The 19,560-nt window shown below is 42.2% G+C and overlaps 2 protein-coding genes across 6 annotated transcripts in view; one reads left to right on the top strand and one right to left on the bottom strand.

Moving 5' to 3' along the window:
- AP4B1 (adaptor related protein complex 4 subunit beta 1) overlaps positions 1–2,718 on the bottom strand; it is a 32,325-nt gene extending 29,607 nt beyond the window's left edge. Inside the window, exon 1 of the mRNA XM_012466623.2 lies at positions 1,886–2,718. Within this exon, the coding sequence (XP_012322046.2) occupies positions 1,886–2,082 (197 nt within the window). The 5' untranslated portion in view covers positions 2,083–2,718. The remainder of the gene's footprint in view (positions 1–1,885) is intronic.
- Positions 2,719–3,492: 774 nt separating this feature from the next.
- HIPK1 (homeodomain interacting protein kinase 1) overlaps positions 3,493–19,560 on the top strand; it is a 50,858-nt gene continuing 34,790 nt past the window's right edge. For 2 of the 5 annotated variants that reach the window (XM_012466622.3, XM_012466621.3), the window contains exon 1: positions 14,555–15,632. In XM_012466622.3, the coding sequence (XP_012322045.1) occupies positions 14,557–15,632 (1,076 nt within the window). In that variant the 5' untranslated portion in view covers positions 14,555–14,556. Of the gene's footprint in view, positions 3,592–4,226; positions 4,413–4,474; positions 4,497–14,554; positions 15,633–19,560 lie in introns of those variants that run through there. The other 3 variants (XM_064372677.1, XM_064372676.1, XM_064372678.1) reach the window with 3 other exon arrangements.

Here is a 19,560-nt window from a genome sequence, read left to right as displayed (position 1 = left end):
ACTCTGGGTTCTGGCTTTAAAAAGAATCACTGAGGTTCTCCTCCAGTTGGTTCAAAGGATTTTTCTGCTTTTTATCCTTTACTGTAGACCTTCACTCTAATCTGGTTTTCCCAGTTTCACAACCTGTTGACTTCTATTTAAATTCTCTTTTTCTCCCTAGCCCCTAGGATTCATTATTTGTTTGAATAGTTTGCCTAGCTTTTTGGTTCAGCTTCTCTCAAGACACAGCCTTCTTGTCAGCTTCTCCTATTAGGCCTTAAGCACTGCCGCTCTTGGGCAAGTGACTTCTTGCCTTCAACACTGAATCCAGGCTCTTGGCCCTAGCAGGATGTTATGCCCTGAATGAGACTTGAATGCTTCCAATTGCTAACTGCTCCATCTCTCTCTCCAGCTGCCCTGACTTTGTTCAGGAGGATATATTTCACATATCTGCCCCTTTCTTGCCTTCTTTCCTGCTTAATCAAACCCTCATCATAGTTTTCTGATTAGGATCCCTTTCTCCAGTCTTTACCCACTCCAGCCATCTTCCTCACCATCACAAGTTCTCTCATATTACCTGTCTGAATAAACTTCTTTTTTGAGATGGAGTCTGGCTCTGTTGTCCAGGCTGGAGTGCAGCGGTGCGATCTTGGCTTACTGCAACTTCCACCTCCCGGGTTCAAGCAGTTCTCCTGCCTCAGCCTCCTGAGTAGCTGGGATTACAAACATTTGCCACCACGCCTGGCTAATTTTTGTACTTTTAGTAGAGATGGGATTCACCATGTTAGCTAGGCTGGTCTCAAACTCTTTACCTCCAGTGATCTGCCACCTTGGCCTCCCAAAGTGCTGGGATTAAAGGCATGAGCCACCGTGCCCAGCCACCTATGTGAATAAACTAGCAGCCTCTACATTGCTTTTCAAAATCTGACTCAATTTACCTTACTACTTCCACATCCTGCCACTTCTCTGCTTAACTGTAAGCTCCTTCAGGGCACAGACCATACCTTTTTTTCTTTGTATCCTTAATTTCTTCTTTTTTTTTGAGACAGTCTCGCTCTGTTGCCCAGGCTGGAGTGCAGTAGCACTATCTCGGCTTACTGCAGCTTCTGCCTCCTGAGTTACAGCGATTCTCCTGACTCAGCCTCCCGGGTAGCTGGGGTTACAGGCACATGCCACCATGCCTGGCTAATTTTTGTATTTTCAGTAGAGATGGGGTTTTACCCAGGTTGGTCTCAAACTCCTGAAACTCAAGTGATCCACCTGCCTCGGCCTCCAAAGTGCTGGGATTACAGGCGTGAGCCACCGCACCCAGTCCCTTAATTTCTTACATAATGCCTGGCACACAGAAGATGCTCTATAAATACTTACTGAATGGACAAATAACTAAACTTTGAAACTTCTTTAACCTTACTATGCTCAAATTTCACTTCTGATGTTCTTTTCTGACTCTCTCATTTATCTATGTCTGCACACAGTTTTTCCTCACTAGACTTTAAGGTCCCTGAGGGAAAAGACCATGTCTTATTCACCTGTCTCATTCATACCTGACCCAGTGTCTAGAAGAGTATATAGCACAGAGCAGGCACACAAGCAGTTTGCTGGATGAATGAATGAAGGATACTAAAGAGGAGAAAATACAGACTTTAAGAAGCTCCCCGTATAATGAGAAAGACAGATGACCTAAGATCAATTAAAATAGAGGTTAACAAGTATATATAAAGAAGGTACAAGTTAATTTAAGTAGTCAGATGATAATGCAGAATTAGAATAAAATAGGAGTCAATCAGTAAAGGCTCGCTAAAGCTGAATTTTGAGACATATTTGAAAAGAGGAAAGAGATTAGGAACACATCAGAGAGTTGGGTTGAACCAAGGCATGGTATACCATTAGTGTGTTTCAAGCTTACATTTTGAGCAGGATCTGTTCCACCCAGACCACAGGTTTCTGCCTTTTTTTCTGGCTCATCAAGCAGGCATGTTTATCCATGCTTTTTGTCTTGATGTTTCCCAGGTCAGCCCAATGTGAGGACTTTAAGTTCTTTAAGTAATAGCAGGAAGTTTCTGTGAAAATATGCAAGCAAAACTGCCTTGTGGGATTGAACATTTTTGCTAACCCGGGTTCTCTAGGTAAATAAACTTCCCTGTTCCAGATAAAATGGAACTGCTCCCAGTGTTGTTAAGCCAGAGCGAAAGCCAAATGACTTCCCTTAAAAGGTACTTCAGCACATTTTACAAAAATTATCTTTTTTTGTATGTGATTTAGGGATCCAAGGAAATCAAAGATGTTCATAAGTGAGATCTGAGAAACAAAACTTGATAGAATTTTGTCTTAGCGACATCTGCCTCCTCCTCACAGAGTATATGCAAATACCGATGGTGCAGGACAGCCACTTTCTAGGGCTCAGATCACTGCTGCCTCCAGCACTTGAGTGGGATGGAAAAAATGAAGAGGCTACAGTCTCCCTAAAAATGCCCCCCTCTTCAGGAATCTGAATATTTTACACATCAGGAGATATATCGGAAGTACTACAGAATCTCTTGACTTTGGGAGATCCCAATTGCTTTTCTATTAGGATTACCTAATTTTCAGTGTCCGTTTTCTCAGAAATGTTGTGCCCAACGCATTCTGTTTCCTAAATACCCAGCCTTACTTCCTTCTGGTAGAATCAAGAAAATTATGCTAGCATTCGCTCACTGCATGTTTTGAGCTTTTGAGTTCAGAGTACAGCTATTCTCTCTCCTAATGTAAACACAGGTTCCCAAGGCGGCAATGGGAGACTCCCCTAAGGGGCTCTTGACGTACAGGGAGACTTCCAGATGTGGTACACAGATGTGACACTGCTAAAACGTCTCTAGACAGCAACGAAACATCAAAGCCTAAACTGAGGTAATCCCTCACCGGCAGTGGAGTTCCTCTGCTAGCCACTGTCTTCCCGCACACTGCCCAATCTCTGGGGGTGTCACACTAGGCTGTGGTGATGTCACACTAGCTGGGATGACATTTTACAGTTGGATCCCCTACCACCGCCAGCACCTTTAAATTAACGCGGAGTCCACAGTGCGGAGGGGGCGAGAAATCCGGCCCCAGCACTCGATCCACGCTGGCTCCCCACGGAGGCCCACCCGCTCGAGGCCCCACCCACTCCCACTGCGATCAGTACTATGCGGTCGTCCTAGAGAGTCCGTTCAACTGCACTTCCGCCTCAGTAGGTGTCATGGCGCGGGGCGGGTGAATAGTTCCGGCGAGGTGGGGCCGGCCGGGCAGGGGGTGGCCGCTCGGCGCTCCGCTCGTCTGGTCTGGCGACAACGGCGGCTGCGGAGTAAGGGGCCCAGCGGTAGCTCCGGACGGCTGCCGGAGGCCGAGGCGGGAGCGCGCGGGGCTGAGGCGGCGGCGGCGGCGGCGGGAAGGGGCTGGGTTGGTGGAGCGGGCGGGAGGCTGAAGAGGCTCCCCCTGCGGGACGGGCGCGGGGACGGCTCCGGGGGGCGGGGGCCGGGGCCCGGGCCGGCTCGCGCGGAGGGTATGATGACCCGCCGGCGGGGCCCCAGATCTCGTCTCCTCCGCCGCCTCCTCGCGGCAGCCCCAGCTCGCGGCTGAGAACCAGACACACCGGCGGTGAGTGGGGACGGGCGGGAGGGGGCCTCGGCGGGGAACGACTTCCCTTCAGCTTCCCGAGGCGGGGCCGGGCCGGCCGCCGGCTCTTCTGGGGCGCCCAGCCTGCGGGGGGCGCTTTCCTCTGAGGGCCCCCGCTCGCTACTGGACGCCGCGTCCTGCGGCCCGTCCGCTCACGGCCGCTGAGGGGATTGCGTTCCCAGGAAGGTGGGCAGGTTTCGGGGCAACTCCCCCTGCCTCCTGCCACTTCTCGCCTGGGCGTGTTGTCCTTAAGTGACAGGGGACCGCCTTGCGTCTCCTCGGCCGGTTTTTTCCCCGGCTGTCGTGGCAGGTTCCCAGTGTGGTTTGTGCGTGTGTATTTCACAGCTCCGCTTATCACCATGGTTTTGGGTTATTTGTGCTGTTTTGGACCAGGAAGCCGTGCCTGGAGAAGACGACCGTTGGGTGGGTGTGGAAGCTTTCCCGTCCTCTCCGCTGATGTTCTGTAGTCTTTAGGCTTGAAATTCGTAATGACGGTGGAGATTACGTGAGACCAGCCCACTTAATATGTATCTGTACAAGGCAGATCTAGAGGTCTGGCCCACAGGGAAACTTTTGCCGTCACCACTTCCAAAGCTTGCTTTTTTTTTTTTTTTTTTTTGTTTGTTTGTTAAGGGAAAGGTGGGGAAACAACTGTTAAGGCCCATACTGTTCACAGGTCTGTAGGGAAGATCCCCTTTTTGTGCCTAGCAACGAAGACCTGGAGTTCCGTTTCCAGGAGCGTCGGTTTAACCTCCAGTTTGTTGTGGTGACGAGCTGTGAGCAATGACCTGTGTTTATGCTGGGTGAGCTTTCTTTCCTGCTTGGGGAGAGGGGGTGAAGATGGGAAGATGGGGGTAGGGAAGAGGAGGAAAAACCCGCAAGCTCCAGTAAGTCTTGTCTTTACTTAACCACTGATTCTGTTGTAGGTGGACTCATTTAGAGGCAGTCCTACATGCTTTTTTTTTGTCTATTAGTGACACTTTGGGAATTCTCAGTAATTGCATCAAAATAATACTTTCAGCTATAGACTCTACTGTCCCAATCTGTCCTTTATCTTGTTTCTTAGTAACTGGTGAAAACAGCAGTTTGGCTTCCTGCTCCTGATGAAATGGGGTTAAATTAAGTGGCTGATGCCCTCAGCAAACCTACAATTTTCCTTTTGTTTGTGTAAAGCTATTTTTGATTTCTGGTCTGTAGGTTTTTTTTTTTTTGGTAAGATTATAGAGAATGCAAACCATTACCAGGTTTTTTCTTACAGAAGCCTAAAGCTTTCTGTAAAACATTTAAAAATCTAACAGATCATTTTACCTAATTGTCATTATTCAGCTGGTGATTTTGGATCTTTACATGTCAAGGTTCTGTGTTATAATATTGGTATGGTGAAGGGTGTCATTGACTTTAAGATGCTGTTCCTGGCTTGAAGGATATTTTAGTAAAGTACTTGTGGTTGGAACTGGAGGCAGCCGAGCCAGTAAAGCATCTTAGAATAAAATGGTGAATGAGGTCTTATAAGGGTACTGGCTCTGGTTGGCAAGTTGAACTTTTGTTGGTGATACCTTCATGAATAGTTTAGCCTATCTCTCAACACTCCTGTCTCTTGACAGGAAAAATCTTGTGGATTTTAGAGCAAGTTCGTTGGTAACTTGAGACTTACAACCAAACCAGAACTTCCTTCTAAAATAAATAAAAAAAGAGATAATCTCAAAGTTCACAATTCTTTTGAAAATAGACTTCTTTCATTCTGTGCTTTTGTTTTTATAAGCACAGCTCCATCAGTGATTCGTTGGTAGAAATCAGTGAGTCATACTGGCCTTGTAAAGTTCTTACACTTGAAACTTGTGCAGCTTGTTAGTTATATATTGTAAACTGGTCTTGTAATTTGAAGTAATTTTGCAAACATAAGCTGCTTGATCTGCTACCTGCCTGAATGTGTAACAACAGTCTGTATTTTTTAGGTCTTTTAGAAAAAGTTTACTATTATTCCTCCCGTTTTCTTCCCTTCCGCTCCCTTCATGCCATTCTGAACACAAGTCATCAAGATTATTTTCCTTTAAGTACCACTTCAACAATCACTGCTTTGCCTTTTGGTTCCTTTTGTTTTTGTTCCTGATCTTCCGTTTAGTTGTTGGAACCCAGTTCCCAAATGCCTGATATATTTCTGTAGTGCATAATTTGGCACTTTAAAAATTTACATCCTGTTTTCATCTTTTTCTTTTTCATTTGTCATATTATTTCAGCAACATTCTAAGTTCTTTGAAGGTAAGGAAACTTCTTTTAGATTCTTTAAGGTACTTGGTACAATGCTTTCCCAGAGTGCTTAAGGAAAAAGAATTAGAAGACCTGGAGTCTTTTTGCTATTCATTAGTTCTAGGTAAAACTCATTTGGCCTTTTAGGATCTGCTTTTTTTTTTTTTTTTTTTTTTTTTTGAGAGAGGGTCTCACTCTGTCACCCAGGCTGGAGTGCAATGGCAGGTTCAAGTGATTCAGGAGACCTCAGTCTCCCGAGTAGCTAGGATTCCAGGTGCGTGCCACCATGCCTGGCTAATTTTTGTATTTTTAGTAGAGATGGGCTTTCACGTGTTGGCCAGGCTGGTCTTGAACTCTTGACCTCAAGTGATCTACCACCTGGGCCTCCCAAAGTGCTGGCATGACAGGCGTGAGCCACCACTCCAGGCCTGGATCTCCTTTTTCTCATCTTGGAATTAGGGAGTTTTAGAATCTTTTAAGGTCTCTTTTATCTTTAAGAGTTCCAGTACTTTTTTGCCAGTGTTTTCTGCTTCAGTTAAATATATCTCCTTACTTAACAGAGTATTTTATTTTTCCACATCCCTTGGCATACTAGCATAGCAAAAGTTATCTCATTCTTCTGAAAGAGCCTCTTCCATCTTCCATTCTCCAAACTGCTATTGCCTTACTTAAGTCCTGTTTTCCTTCAGCCTTTGCTGGCGTGTTGTTTATATTTCATATTGATTTTTGCTTTGTCAATTTGAACTTTTTCTTATCCTGGAAACTCCTCAGGGTATAATTGTCTTAATTCTAAGCTTTATAGACATATATATAGACTGTTATGTGCAGGTACTAAAATGTAGTACCTTTTTACTAAACATAAAGCACTTTTCTTTTTTTCTGTTGCTATAGTCATTCCAAATAAATCTAAATGAAGTATTGATTTTGATACAGAGCAACAGCCTCTACCACACTGAAGAAGTGAGCTTTAAGCAGAGACTAGAAGAGTAAGTAAAAGTTAGGAAAAGAAAAGGCTAAGAGAGGGGCCAGGCGCGGTGGCTCACGCCTATAATCCCAGCACTTTGGGAGGCTGAGGTGGGTGGATCATGAGGTCAAAAGATCGAGACCATCCTGGTCAACAAGGTGAAACCCCGTCTCTACTAAAAATACAAAAATTAGCTGGGCATGGTGGTGTGTGCCTGTAGTCCCAGCTACTTGGGAGGCTGAGGCAGGAGAATTGCTTGAACCCAGGAGGCGGAGGTTGCGGTGAGCCGAGATCGCGCCATTGCACTCCAGCCTGGGTAACAACAGCGAAACTCCGTCTCAAAAAAAAAAAAAAAAAAAAAAAAAGAAAGAAAAGAAAAAGCTAAGAGGGGAAAATGAAGTCTGGAGAGGAAACAAGTTAAAGGAACTAGGGCTAGAGAAGGCAAGGCCTACTATGGGAACCCAGAGAGACTTGGTAGTACTGGAAGAGAAAGTGCCTGGGGAAGAGTGCAGATGAAGCGAGGCTATGCAAGTAATCATGGTCCAGATCTTGCAAAGCCTGGTAATCCAAATTAGAGATTTTGGTCTTTGTCCTAAGGTTTTAAGTAGGGAATAGATACACATTTTTTTTCAGATGTGCATTTTTTTTCTTTGTTTTTGTTTTTTTGAGACGAAGTCTCACTCTGTCGCCCAGGCTCGAGTGCAATGACGCAATCTTGGCTCACTGCAACCTCCGCCTCCCGGGTTCAAGTGATTCTCCTGCCTTAGCCTCCTGAGTAGCTGGGATTACAGGTGAGCGCCACCACACCCAGCTAATTTTTTGTATTTTTAGTAGAGATGGAGTTTCATCATGTTGGTCAGGCTGGTTTTGAACTCCTGACCTCATGATCTGCCCTCCTTGGCCTTCCAGAGAGCTGGGATTACAGGCATGAGCCACTGTGCCTGGCCTCAGATGTGCATTTTTAAAAGCTTCAGTTGTAAGGTGAAGAATGAATTGGGAGAGGGGAGCTTAGAAAAGGGGCTTGAGCCTAGCATCGTGGCTCACACCTGTAATCCCAGCACTTTTGGAGGCTGAGGTGGGTGGATCACTCGAGCCTAGGAGTTTGAGACCAGCCTGAGCAACATGTGAAACCCTGTCGCTACAAAAAAATTAGCTGGGTGTGGTGGCGTGTACTGGTAGTCCCAGTTACTTGGGACGTTGAGGTAGGAAGATTGAATCATGATCGTGTACTGCACTCCAGTCTGAGTGACAGAGTCTCAAAGAGGGGAAGTTGAGAGTATAGTTTGGAGGAGACCAGTTAAGCTGTTTAAGTACAGAATTGTGCAGTAGGGGTGGAGAAAACTTACGGGAGTAGAGAGAGATTTAGGTGTTCTATTGGAAAGAATTTTTTTTTTTGAGACGGAGTTTTGCTCTTGTTGCCCGGGCCGGAGTGCAATGGTGCCATCTTGGCTCACAGCAACGTCTGCCCCGCGGGTTCAAGTGATTCTCCTGCCTCAGCCTGCCGAGCAGCTGGGATTACAGGCGTGTACCACCACACCTGGCTAGTTTTGTATTTTTAGTAGAGACGGGTTTCTCCGTGTTGGTCAAGCTGGTCTCGAACTCCTGACCTCAGATGATTTGCCCACCTTGGCCTCCCAAAGTGCTGGGATTACAGGCATGAACCACCGCACCCAGCCAGAAAGAATTTTCTTCCTAAACTGTCTTGCTTTGTTTTTAAAGAAGATGTACTCTTATCTGTAAAAATATGTATCAAGAGTGTGTGATAGAAAATATGTACTTCTGTGTTCATGTCATCTGAGGATAAGTGCTAGAGCAATAAATCAATATATAGTACAGTTTTAGGTCATTTGGGTAACCAACTGTTAAATTGTATGAAAGAGGCAAAGATGACTGACATTGAACAAAAGCAACAGGAATTTATTATTGATGTGTTGGGGAACAGGTTACTGAGGGGTAAGGACAAATCAATGGAAAATGATTACCTTGGTTGTCATAACCAACTGTTTCATTCAGGGTTATAGTACTTGGATTCTTCCTAATAAGATTATCTATCTATAGTGCTTATAGTGTGGAGCACCCAGTAAACAATGTTAAATGGGTGTGACAATGCCAGGGAGTGGAGAAGTCGTTAATCTGTTTTTGAAAGCCTTGGATTCTAGCAATTATCTTTTAGCAGTAAGTACCAATGGTTTTTTGCCCATCATTGCTAATTTGGTATTAATGCACTGGGCAAATTTGTCATTATATTGAGATGGTTAAGTCCTTGGAAAGTCAGGTTTGAAATGTAAAGACTTCATTCATTGCTGAAGTCAAAAGGTGCAGTGTTTTCAGGAAGTCAAAAATAGCTTTTTATGCCAGGTACGATGGCTCATGCCTGTAGTCTGAACATTGTGGGAGGCCAAGGCAAGGGGATTGCTTTAGGCCAGGAGTTTCACACCAGTCTGGGCAACATAGTAAGACCTCATCTCTGAAAAAAAAAAAAAGTAGTCAAGTGTGGTATGTGCCTATAGAAATTAGCCAAGTGTCCTGGTGTGTGCCTGTAGCCCAAGCTACTTGGATGGCTGAGGTGGAGGATTGCTTGAGCTCAGGAGTTGGAGGTTACAGTGGGCGGTGATCACACCACTGCATTTCAGCCTCTATGACAGTGTGAGGACTTGTCTCAGAAAAAAAAATAGCTTTTTTTTAAAAAAAAAATTTTTTTTACTTTTATGTTCAGAGGTACATGTACATGTGCAGGTTTGTTATATAGGTAAACTGTGTGTCACAGGGTTTGGTGTATAGATTATTTCATCACCTATGTAATAAGCATATACCTTATCCTCTCCCTCCTCCCACTGCCCACCCTGAAGTAGGCCCCAGTGTCTGTTGTTGGCCTCTTTGTGTCCACTTGTTCTCGTTCTTTAGCTCCCACTTGTAAGTGAGAACATGCAGCATTTGGTTTTCTGTTCCTATGTTAGTTTAGGATAGTGGCCCTCCAGCTTTATCCAAGTTGCTTGTTGCTGCAAAGGACATGATCTTGTTCTTTTTTATAATTGCATAGTATTCCATGGTGTACATGTACCACATTTTCTTTATCTAGTCTACCATTATGAGCCTTGAGGTTGATTTCATGTCTTTGTGAATAGTGCTGCAGTGAACATGTGTATGTGTCTTTATGGTAGAATGATTTATATTCCTTTGGGTAACCCAATGATGGGATTGCTGGATCTAATGGTAATTCTATTTTAAATTCTTTGAGGAATTGTTGCACTGCTTTTCACAATGGGTGAACTAATTTACACTCCCACCGCAGTGTAAGTGTTCCCTTTTCTTCACAACCTTGCCAGCATCTGTTATTTTTTGCCTTCTTAATAATAGCCATTCTGACTGGTGTGAGATAGAATGTCATTTTGGTTTTGATTTGCATTTCTCTAATGATTAGTGATGTTGAACATGTTTTCATATGCTTGTTGGCTGCATGTGTGTTAAGAAATAACTTTTAAATGTATTTATTGGGTAGCTGTTCATATTGAATTGAAAATATTTGAATTGAAAATATTTGTGATTTGCCTTATAGATTCTGATATATAGTAAGTTTTCCACAGATATTAATTTTTTTTTTTTTTTTTTTTTTTGTGGTTGTTGCTGTTTGAAAGCTCTCCACATAGGAAGAGAATTGTCTCCCCATTTGGAAAGGCAATTTTAATGGAACATAGTATCTTTATCCTGTGTCTAGGAATTACTATTTTAGCTGAATTTCAGAGTAGAATATAAATAAGAGTCTGTTGGTTTATCTATGCCATTTTCATTTTGTATTTTCTTCTCATCTTGTGTTAGTTGAGGTCAGAATGAGTTTCAGCCATGTTGTAAGAGCTATGGTAGTCTGATACTGGCTGACTGTTCGTACATCACACCCTTGTTGTGGGGGAGGCCAGTGAAAGAATTCTGAGTTGTCCTTTCCCTTTGGGTGAACTAAATTTGTCTTTATGAATAAGAATTATAATCATTTAATATTAAAACATTCTGAAACATGTCCTAGAACTCGTGCTTTTTCCAATGCCCAATGTGACGATCTGAAATTGTAAGTAATCTTTTATTATGTTTATTGGGTAAAAAGTTGGCAATAATGTTACTCTGCTAAATGCAGAATTTTGTAGATTATCTAGTTGTGAATAATTTTTTTTTTTTTTTTGAGACGGAGTCTCGCTCTGTCACCCGGGCCGGAGTGCAATGGTGCGATCTCAGCTCACTGCAAACTCTGCCTCCTGGCTTCAAGCGATTCTCCTGCCTCAGCTTCCTGAGTAGCTGGGATTACAGGCGCAAGCCACCACACCCAAGTAATTTTTGTATTTTTAGTAGGGACGGGGTTTCACCATGTTGGTCAGGCTGGTCTCGAACTCCTGACCTTGTGATCTCCTCACCTTGGCCTCTCAAAATGAATACATTGTTAAAAATTTGGTATTTCATGAATTCTTTTCAGTATTATAACTTTTTGACCCCCTATTCCTAGACAGTTGCTGCAAACTGCAAATTTTCTATTTAGAGTCTTCACTAAATACTTTTAGTTACAGAAAAGTTGAGTTTGTTTCTTGATAGATTGTTAAAATTAGCAGCTGAACAATATTAACATTATTAATGGAAAACAGATTTAGAAAATTTACTTCCTTTTGTTGTTCAACAGGTTCGCTTAATGGCTTTAATTTTATGATGATAAGAAATACTTATACACATATTTTAATAGGTGTATTTTGTAAAGAAGCTACTTGGTTTCAGATTTTTCTTTTATTATATTTGGTATTTAAGTAAAGTAGGTAGAACAAGATGATTTGTAAATTCAGCCTCACAGTTAAATTGTACTGACCTTAGCCTTTAATTTGTACTTTTTCTTCTCTTCAAAGTTTATATAAATTATGGAAACTCATTCTTAAAGTAAATCTCAACTGCATTTTAGAAATTGAAGGCAGAGGGTTTGTTCTTTCCAGCTGACTAGTCCAGTGCAGGTGGTTTCTAGTTGTATTTAGGTGCAAAGAAATGTACATACTGCCTTTTGATGTTCTGTAACATCCTTTGTCATGTTTCCTTCCTTGTGTGTGTTTATTCTTTTATGACTAGTAACATTACACTATACGGATTGAGGTGGAGACTTCCCCCATGACTCAAGGACCACTCAGATAAAAAGGAAGAAAGACATTAAGAAAAAAAAAATCAAGGACCAAGCATTTGAAAATAATGCAGTTGAATATGAGTGGTAGGGAGTTGTATTTAATAGATATGAGATTGGTAGGCAGGGGTCAAATAATTCATCCAACAGATATTGAGTATGTATATATCGTCTTTAGTAGGCTTTGGTAATATGAGAAGAACAAGACAGAGGTGGTGGTACATGCCCTGGATCTTATACTGTAGCTCGGAATGTAGCATTAAAGAAACAATTTCAAGTTAACAGGGTGCCGTGGAAATGATCGTGGGGAGCGTTTGTGCATGTGGCAGAGGTGTCAGAGAGCAGTTTTCCCAGCAGAAACTCTTCAACATGTTTAGAGGGCCTAGAGGTGAATGGCTTTCCAAGAACTAAAGAAAGAAGGGCAATGTGGCTAGAGTCGGTAGTGGTGGGGATCAAAGTGGGGAGATGTTGGAAGGCAGTGCAGCAAGCAGATTTTGGAGTGCATTTTAAGGCAGATTGAGGCAGATTTTTTTGAGACAGGGTCTAGCTTTGTTGTCCATGCTAGAGTGCAATGGAGTGATCACAACTCACTGTAGCTTCAGTGTCCCAGACTCAGATGATTTTCCTGCTTCAGCCTCCTGAGTACCTGGGACCACAGGCATGTGCCACTGTACTTGGCTTTTTTTTTTTTCTTTTTTTTTTTTTTTTTTTGGTAGAGATACAGTCTCTATTATGTTGCCCTGGCTGGTCTTGAACTCCTGGGCTCAAGTGTTCCTTCCACCTTGGCCTCTTAAAGTGCCAGGATTACAAGCTTGAGCCACTGCACCTGGCTTAATTTTTCTTTTCTTTTTTGTTAATGCTTCCCAGACTGATCTCGAACTCCTGACCTCAAGTTATCCTCCTGCCTGGGCCTCCCAAACTGTGGGAATTACAGGCATGAGTGACCATGCCCAGCCAAGTTGAGAACATTGGACTTTATCTCCAAAGCAGTGAAAAACCCTGCAAGAAGGGGAAGCAGGATGGTTAAGAAGGGAGAGCAGTTATCCGATTTGCATTGTTTAAAAGCAAAGATCTATTGAGTGCAATTAAGGAGATTAGTTTGGAGGCTACTGGCAATTTGAACTAGAATGGTGCCAATAGGGGTAGGGAAAAATGACTGATTTGAAATATACTTAGGAGATGAAATGGATAAAATAGAGATTAGATGTGGAGGAATAATGGAGAGGAATGAGTCAGGATGATAGTATTAAATATGTGCTAGACACTATCACTTTACATGTATTAAATCATTTAATTCTCAGAACAACCCCATGAGGTAGATATTGCTATCACTATTGTGTAGATGAGGAAACAGACATCCCTGATTTTTTTTTTTTTTTTTTTTTTTTTTTTGAGGCAGGGTATCACTCTTTCACCCTGGCTGGAATGCAGTGGGGCGATCAAGGCTCACTGCAGCCTGCATCTCTGGGCTCTGGAGATCCTCTTACTTCTGCCTCCTGAATAGCAGGGGCTACAGGCATGCGCCTCCATGCCTGGCTCATTTTTTTTTCTGTGTTTTGTTTGTTTGTTTGTTTGTTTGTTTTAGAGATGGTTTTACCGTGCTGCCTAGACTGGAGCTCCCTGATTTCTGGCTTGAGGAATTGGATGAGTGATGGCATCTTATAATTAAAATAGAAAACTGAAGGTGGGGTGGAGGCTCATTAGTTTAATTCTGAATGTATTGAATATAAGATGTTTGTAAAATAACCAAGTTGCAGTGTTCAGTAGTCATTTGGATATAGGGTTTGGAGTTTAAAAGAGAGAATTCTGGGTTAGAGATAGAGATTTTAGTCTTTCACAGATGACTAATCTTGAGGAGTAATTATTAAAAATGGGGAAGTATAGAGCAAGGGAAGAGGGGTTACTGTGGAGCCCTAAGGCATCTGAGGGTCACATGGTTGAAAATGGAGAAGATAAATATGAAATGGCTTGCATGGTATGTCAGATGTTTGGACTTTATTCTGGAAAAATAGCTTTCTGTTTAATCTTTGGGCTTACTGAGCTGGAGGTGTCTGTGGGATATACAGGGACAGAAAGCTGGACTGTTCTTACTTCCTTTCCAAATATTTTTCTAAGAATAACTTCCCTGGGTTCTTCAGAAGATACTCTGGCTTTCTTATCATCCTGGTTACTTTTCTTTTAATTTTAGTATTTTTAGAGACAGGGTCTCACTATGTTGCCTAGACTGGTTTTGAACTCCTCAGCTCAGGAGATCCTCCTGCCTTGGCCTCCCAAAGTGCTGGAATTAAAGGCTTGAGCCACTGTGCCTGGCCCATCCTGGTTACTTTTTTCTCTTAAAATGTGATAGATAGCTGAATGCATTTTATGTATGACCTGAGCAGAGTGGATAATCTTCACTTTGTCTAGCACATTCTGTACACTGTTTCTATGAATATAGGTCAAGATTGAATTAGTTTTTGAGAAGAGGAGAACATCATGTTTCTTTTATCAAGTAAAAGGGGTGTGTGTGTGTGTGTGTGTGTGTGTGTGTGTTTTAAATCTAAGCCTTGTATCTCTTATTCTTGTGGTCTAATTCTTCCTTTCTCTAAATGTAGGTATGGCATCACAGTTGCAAGTGTTTTCGCCCCCATCAGTGTCGTCGAGTGCCTTCTGCAGTGCGAAGAAACTGAAAATAGAGCCCTCTGGCTGGGATGTTTCAGGACAGAGTAGCAACGACAAATATTATACCCACAGCAAAACCCTCCCATCCACACAAGGGCAAGCCAACTCCTCTCACCAGGTAGCAAATTTCAACATCCCTGCTTACGACCAGGGCCTCCTCCTCCCAGCTCCGGCAGTGGAGCATATTGTTGTAACAGCCGCTGATAGCTCGGGCAGTGCTGCTACATCAACCTTCCAAAGCAGCCAGACCCTGACTCACAGAAGCAACGTTTCTTTGCTTGAGCCATATCAAAAATGTGGATTGAAACGAAAGAGTGAGGAAGTTGACAGCAACGGTAGTGTGCAGATCATAGAAGAACATCCCCCTCTCATGCTGCAAAACAGGACTGTGGTGGGTGCTGCTGCCACGACCACCACTGTGACCACAAAGAGTAGCAGTTCCAGCGGAGAAGGGGATTACCAGCTGGTCCAGCATGAGATCCTTTGCTCTATGACCAATAGCTATGAAGTCTTGGAGTTCCTAGGCCGGGGGACATTTGGACAGGTGGCTAAGTGCTGGAAGAGGAGCACCAAGGAAATTGTGGCTATTAAAATCTTGAAGAACCACCCCTCCTATGCCAGACAAGGACAGATTGAAGTGAGCATCCTTTCCCGCCTAAGCAGTGAAAATGCTGATGAATATAATTTTGTCCGTTCATATGAGTGCTTTCAGCATAAGAATCACACCTGCCTTGTTTTTGAGATGCTGGAGCAGAACTTATATGATTTTCTAAAGCAAAACAAATTTAGCCCACTGCCACTCAAGTACATTAGACCAATCTTGCAGCAAGTGGCCACAGCCTTGATGAAGCTCAAGAGTCTTGGTCTGATTCACGCTGACCTTAAGCCTGAAAATATCATGCTGGTTGATCCAGTTCGCCAACCCTACCGAGTGAAGGTCATTGACTTTGGTTCTGCTAGTCACGTTTCCAAAGCTGTGTGCTCAACCTACTTACAGTCACGTTACTACAGGCAAGTGGCAAATGCTGAAAAAGCATATCTTAGCCCAGAGTTCTGTCTTTATATTTAACATATACCCCATAGACTACCTATAGCGATGAATTTGTTTATAAATCCTAAGGTAGAACTAGGATATGTTTTAGCTCAGTCTATGTGTGTGGCATTCCGATATATGGCATTTTCTTATTTCTGAAAATTTATCTAGCACTGAAAAAATTATCTCAATCTGATTCTGAAGGTTGTTACTAGTTGAATTATACTAGCACCTGATTCTGTCTTTAGAACCATTATACCTCATTTCCTTATTTGTTTATTTATTTATTTTTCGAGATGCAGTTTTACTTGCCACCCAGGCTGGAGTGCAGTGGTGTGATCTTGGCTCACTGCAGCCTCTGCCTCCTGGGTTCAAATGATTCTTCTGCCTCAGCCTCCCGAGTAGCTGGAACTACAGGTGCTCCACACCATGCCTGGTGAATTTTTTTGTTTTTAATAGGGATGAGGTTTTACCATGTTGACCAGGCTGGTCTCAAACTCCTAACCTCAGGTGGTCCTCCTGCCTTGGCCTTCCAAAGTGATTACAGGCGTGAGCCACCATGCCTGGCCATTTTCCCATTTTAAAGAGTCTTGAAATATACAAAGATATTTACTTATTTGTAATGAATGTGAGCATATGCTGCTGTTTTTTCCAAGCTCTTACCTTGGCAGGTAAAATAACTTGGGAATAACTCCAGATTTAACTCTAATAACATTTTATTCTTTTACATTTTCTTCTATAGTAGCATAAATTGGATTAGATGATTGCTACAGTCTCTTTCTGTTTTAACATTCTCTAAATACTTTGAACTTATTTGGTTATCCTTGAATGGCGTTGACCCAAGTACCTTATACTTTAATGATACATATTTCTAGGTTGATACTTCTAATGTAGCTTCCGTTGTAATATATAATAATTATTGGGACAGTACTTAAATGCTGATATATACAATTTTGTCTATATCATAACCAAGGCTTTTAAAATATGCTTTTGTCAGCACCCATTTACTTACTTATCTAGTTATTAATTTTAAGAAATCTGATATTTAGTTTTAATGACCATACATTAAATACAAATCACATAAGCATCCAATCAAGAAGTGAAATAATAAACATATAGATAACCTACAGAATATGTTTATAAGGAGCTATGTCCAACATGCTACAGCCTGTAATAAAATTTGAGGAAATAGAAATTCTGAATTAAGAATTTTATATTATGTGTGAAAATAATGTGAGGATATTTTAACCCATACAAGGACTCAGAAAATATGTCATCTACATGTCTCCTTTTTTAAAAACATTGTGGTAAGACCTTGATAATAGGAAGTTTACCATTTTAACCATTTGGTACCACTCAGTGTGTTAAGTACATTCACAGTGCTGTGTAACCATCACCACTGTCGGTTAAGTATATTCACAATGTTGTGTAACCATCACCACTATCTATTTCCAAATGTTTTCATCACCCAAAACAGAAATTCTAACCATTAAGCAATAACTCTCCATTGTCCCTTCTTCCTACCACTGGTAATCTTGATTTGACTTTGTCTCTATGAATTTGCCTGTTCTAGATAGTGCATGTAAGTGGAATCATATACAGTGTTTGTCTTTTTGTGTCTAGTTTTTTTCGCTTAGCATAATGTTTTTGAGGCTAATCTATGCTGTAGCATGTATCAGAACTTCATTCCTTTTATGGCTGAATAATCCATTGTTTGTATGTACCACATTTTGTTTATCCATTCACCTGTTGGTAGATACTTGGGTTGTTACTACCTTTTGGCTGTTGTGAATAATGCTGCTATGAACATTGGTGTACAAATATCTTAGTCCCTATTTTCAGTTGTTTTAGGTATATAGCTAGGAGTGGAATTGCTGGGTCACATGATAATTCTATGTTTAACTTTTTGCAGAACTACCAAACTTTTCCACATAGGCTACACTATTTTACATTCCCACCAGCAGTGGATGAACTTCCAAATTTCTCCACACGTTTTCTCTAATATTTGTTATTTATTTATTTAAAAACTGGGTTTCACCATGTTGGTCAGGCTGGTCTTGAACTCCCAACCTCAGGTGATCTGCCCGCCTTGACCTCCAAAGTGCTTGGATTACAGGTGTGAGCCATCACACCCAGCCATTTGTTATTTTTTTTAATTAAAAAAAATTGTTTATTTTTACAGAGGTAGGGTCTCCCTCTGTTGCTCATACTGGACTGCAGTGGCATGATCATAGTTCACTGTAGCCTCCAACTGCTGGGCTTTAGCAATCCTCCCACCTAAGCCTCCCAAGTAGCTAGGACTGCAGTCGCACACCACCATACCTGGCTAATTACTATTTTATTTTTTGTGGAGATGGGGTTTTGAGGGTCTCATCGTTGCCCGAACTAGTCTCAAACAACTGGCCTCAAGTGGTCCTCCTTCTTCAGTCTCCCAAAGTTCTGGGATTACAGGCAGGAACCACCAGTCCTGGCCTTGTTCTGTTTTTTTGAAAAATAGCCGTTCTTTTTTTTTTTTTTTAAAATGGAGTTTCACTCTTGTTGCCCAGGTTGGAGTGCACTGGTGTGAACTCGCCTCACTGCAACCTCTGCCTCCCAGGTTTAAGTGATTCTCTTGCCTCAACCTCCCGAGTAGGTCAGATTACACGCACCCACCTCTTTAGTAGAGACGGATTTCAACATGTTGGCCAGGCTGGTCTGGAACTCCTGACCTTAGGTAATCTGCCCACCTCAGCTTCCCAAAGTGCTGGGATTACAGGTGTGAGCCACTGCGCCTGGCCAAAAATCGCCATTCTTATGGGTGTGAACTGGTATCTCATTGTGGTTTTGATTCATATTTCCCTAATGATTAATGATGTTGAGCATTTGTTTTGTTTTGTTTTGAGACAGAGTCTCACTTTGTCAGCCAGGCTGGGGTGCATTGGTGTGATCATGGTTTACTGCAGCCTTGACCACTCAGGCTCAAGTGATCCTCCCACCTTAGCCTTCTGGATGGTTGGTGCTATGGGCACACACCCCCACACCTGGCTAGTGTTTTGTATTTTTGGTAGAGAATGATATTTCATAGTGTTGCCCAGACTGGTCTCATGGGTTCAACTAATTCACCTGCCTCAGCAACCCAAAGTGTTGGGATTACAGACATGAGACACGATGCCCAGCCCGGCTTTTTTTTTTTTTTTTTATGTGTTTGACATCTGTATGTCTTGGGAGAAATGTCTATTTAAGTCCCTTCCTCATTTCTCGAATTGGGCTTTTTGTTGTTGAGTTGTATACTCAATTTTCATCCTTTCCTTGGGTTGCCTTTTTACCTGTTGATAGCGTTTAACATGGAAAAGTTTTTAACTTTGGTGAAATGCAGTTTGTCTACTTTTTCTTTTGTTGCTTGTGCTTTTGGTGAAATATCCAAGAAGTCATTGTTAAATCAAAGTCATATAGATTTTCCCCTATGTTTTCTTCTAAGAGTTTTATAGTTTCAGCTCTTATATTTCAGTCTTTCATTCTTTGTTGATTTTTGTCTATGGTCCAAGGTACAAATCTAATGTAATTCTTTGGCATGTGACTATTCAGTTCTTCAAACACCATTTGCTGAAAAGACTGTCCTTTCTGCATTGGGGAGTTTTGGCACCCTTGTTGGAATCATTTGAACATATATACAAATAATTCTTAACTTCTATTGCTCTACCTTTTTCAAATTTGGGCTGTCTATTCCATTAATCTGTATATGTCTGTCTTTATGCCAGTACCACACTGTTTTTTTTTTTGAGACGGAGTTTTGCTCTTGTTGCCCAGGCTAGAGTGCAATGGCGTGATCTTGGCTCACCGCAACCTCTGCCTCCTGGGTTCAAGTGATTTTCCTGCTTTAGCCTCTGGGTAGCTGGGATTAGAGGCATACACCACCATGCCTGGCTA

The sequence above is a fragment of the Aotus nancymaae genome, unplaced genomic scaffold (assembly GCF_030222135.1).
Source record: "Aotus nancymaae isolate 86718 unplaced genomic scaffold, 86718_ANA_hifiasm-v0.15.2.pri h1tg000007l, whole genome shotgun sequence".
In the NCBI taxonomy this organism is placed as follows: domain Eukaryota; kingdom Metazoa; phylum Chordata; class Mammalia; order Primates; family Aotidae; genus Aotus; species Aotus nancymaae.
The sequence above is the reverse complement of the archived record's forward strand: the minus strand, read 5'-3'. Positions and strand labels throughout refer to the sequence as shown.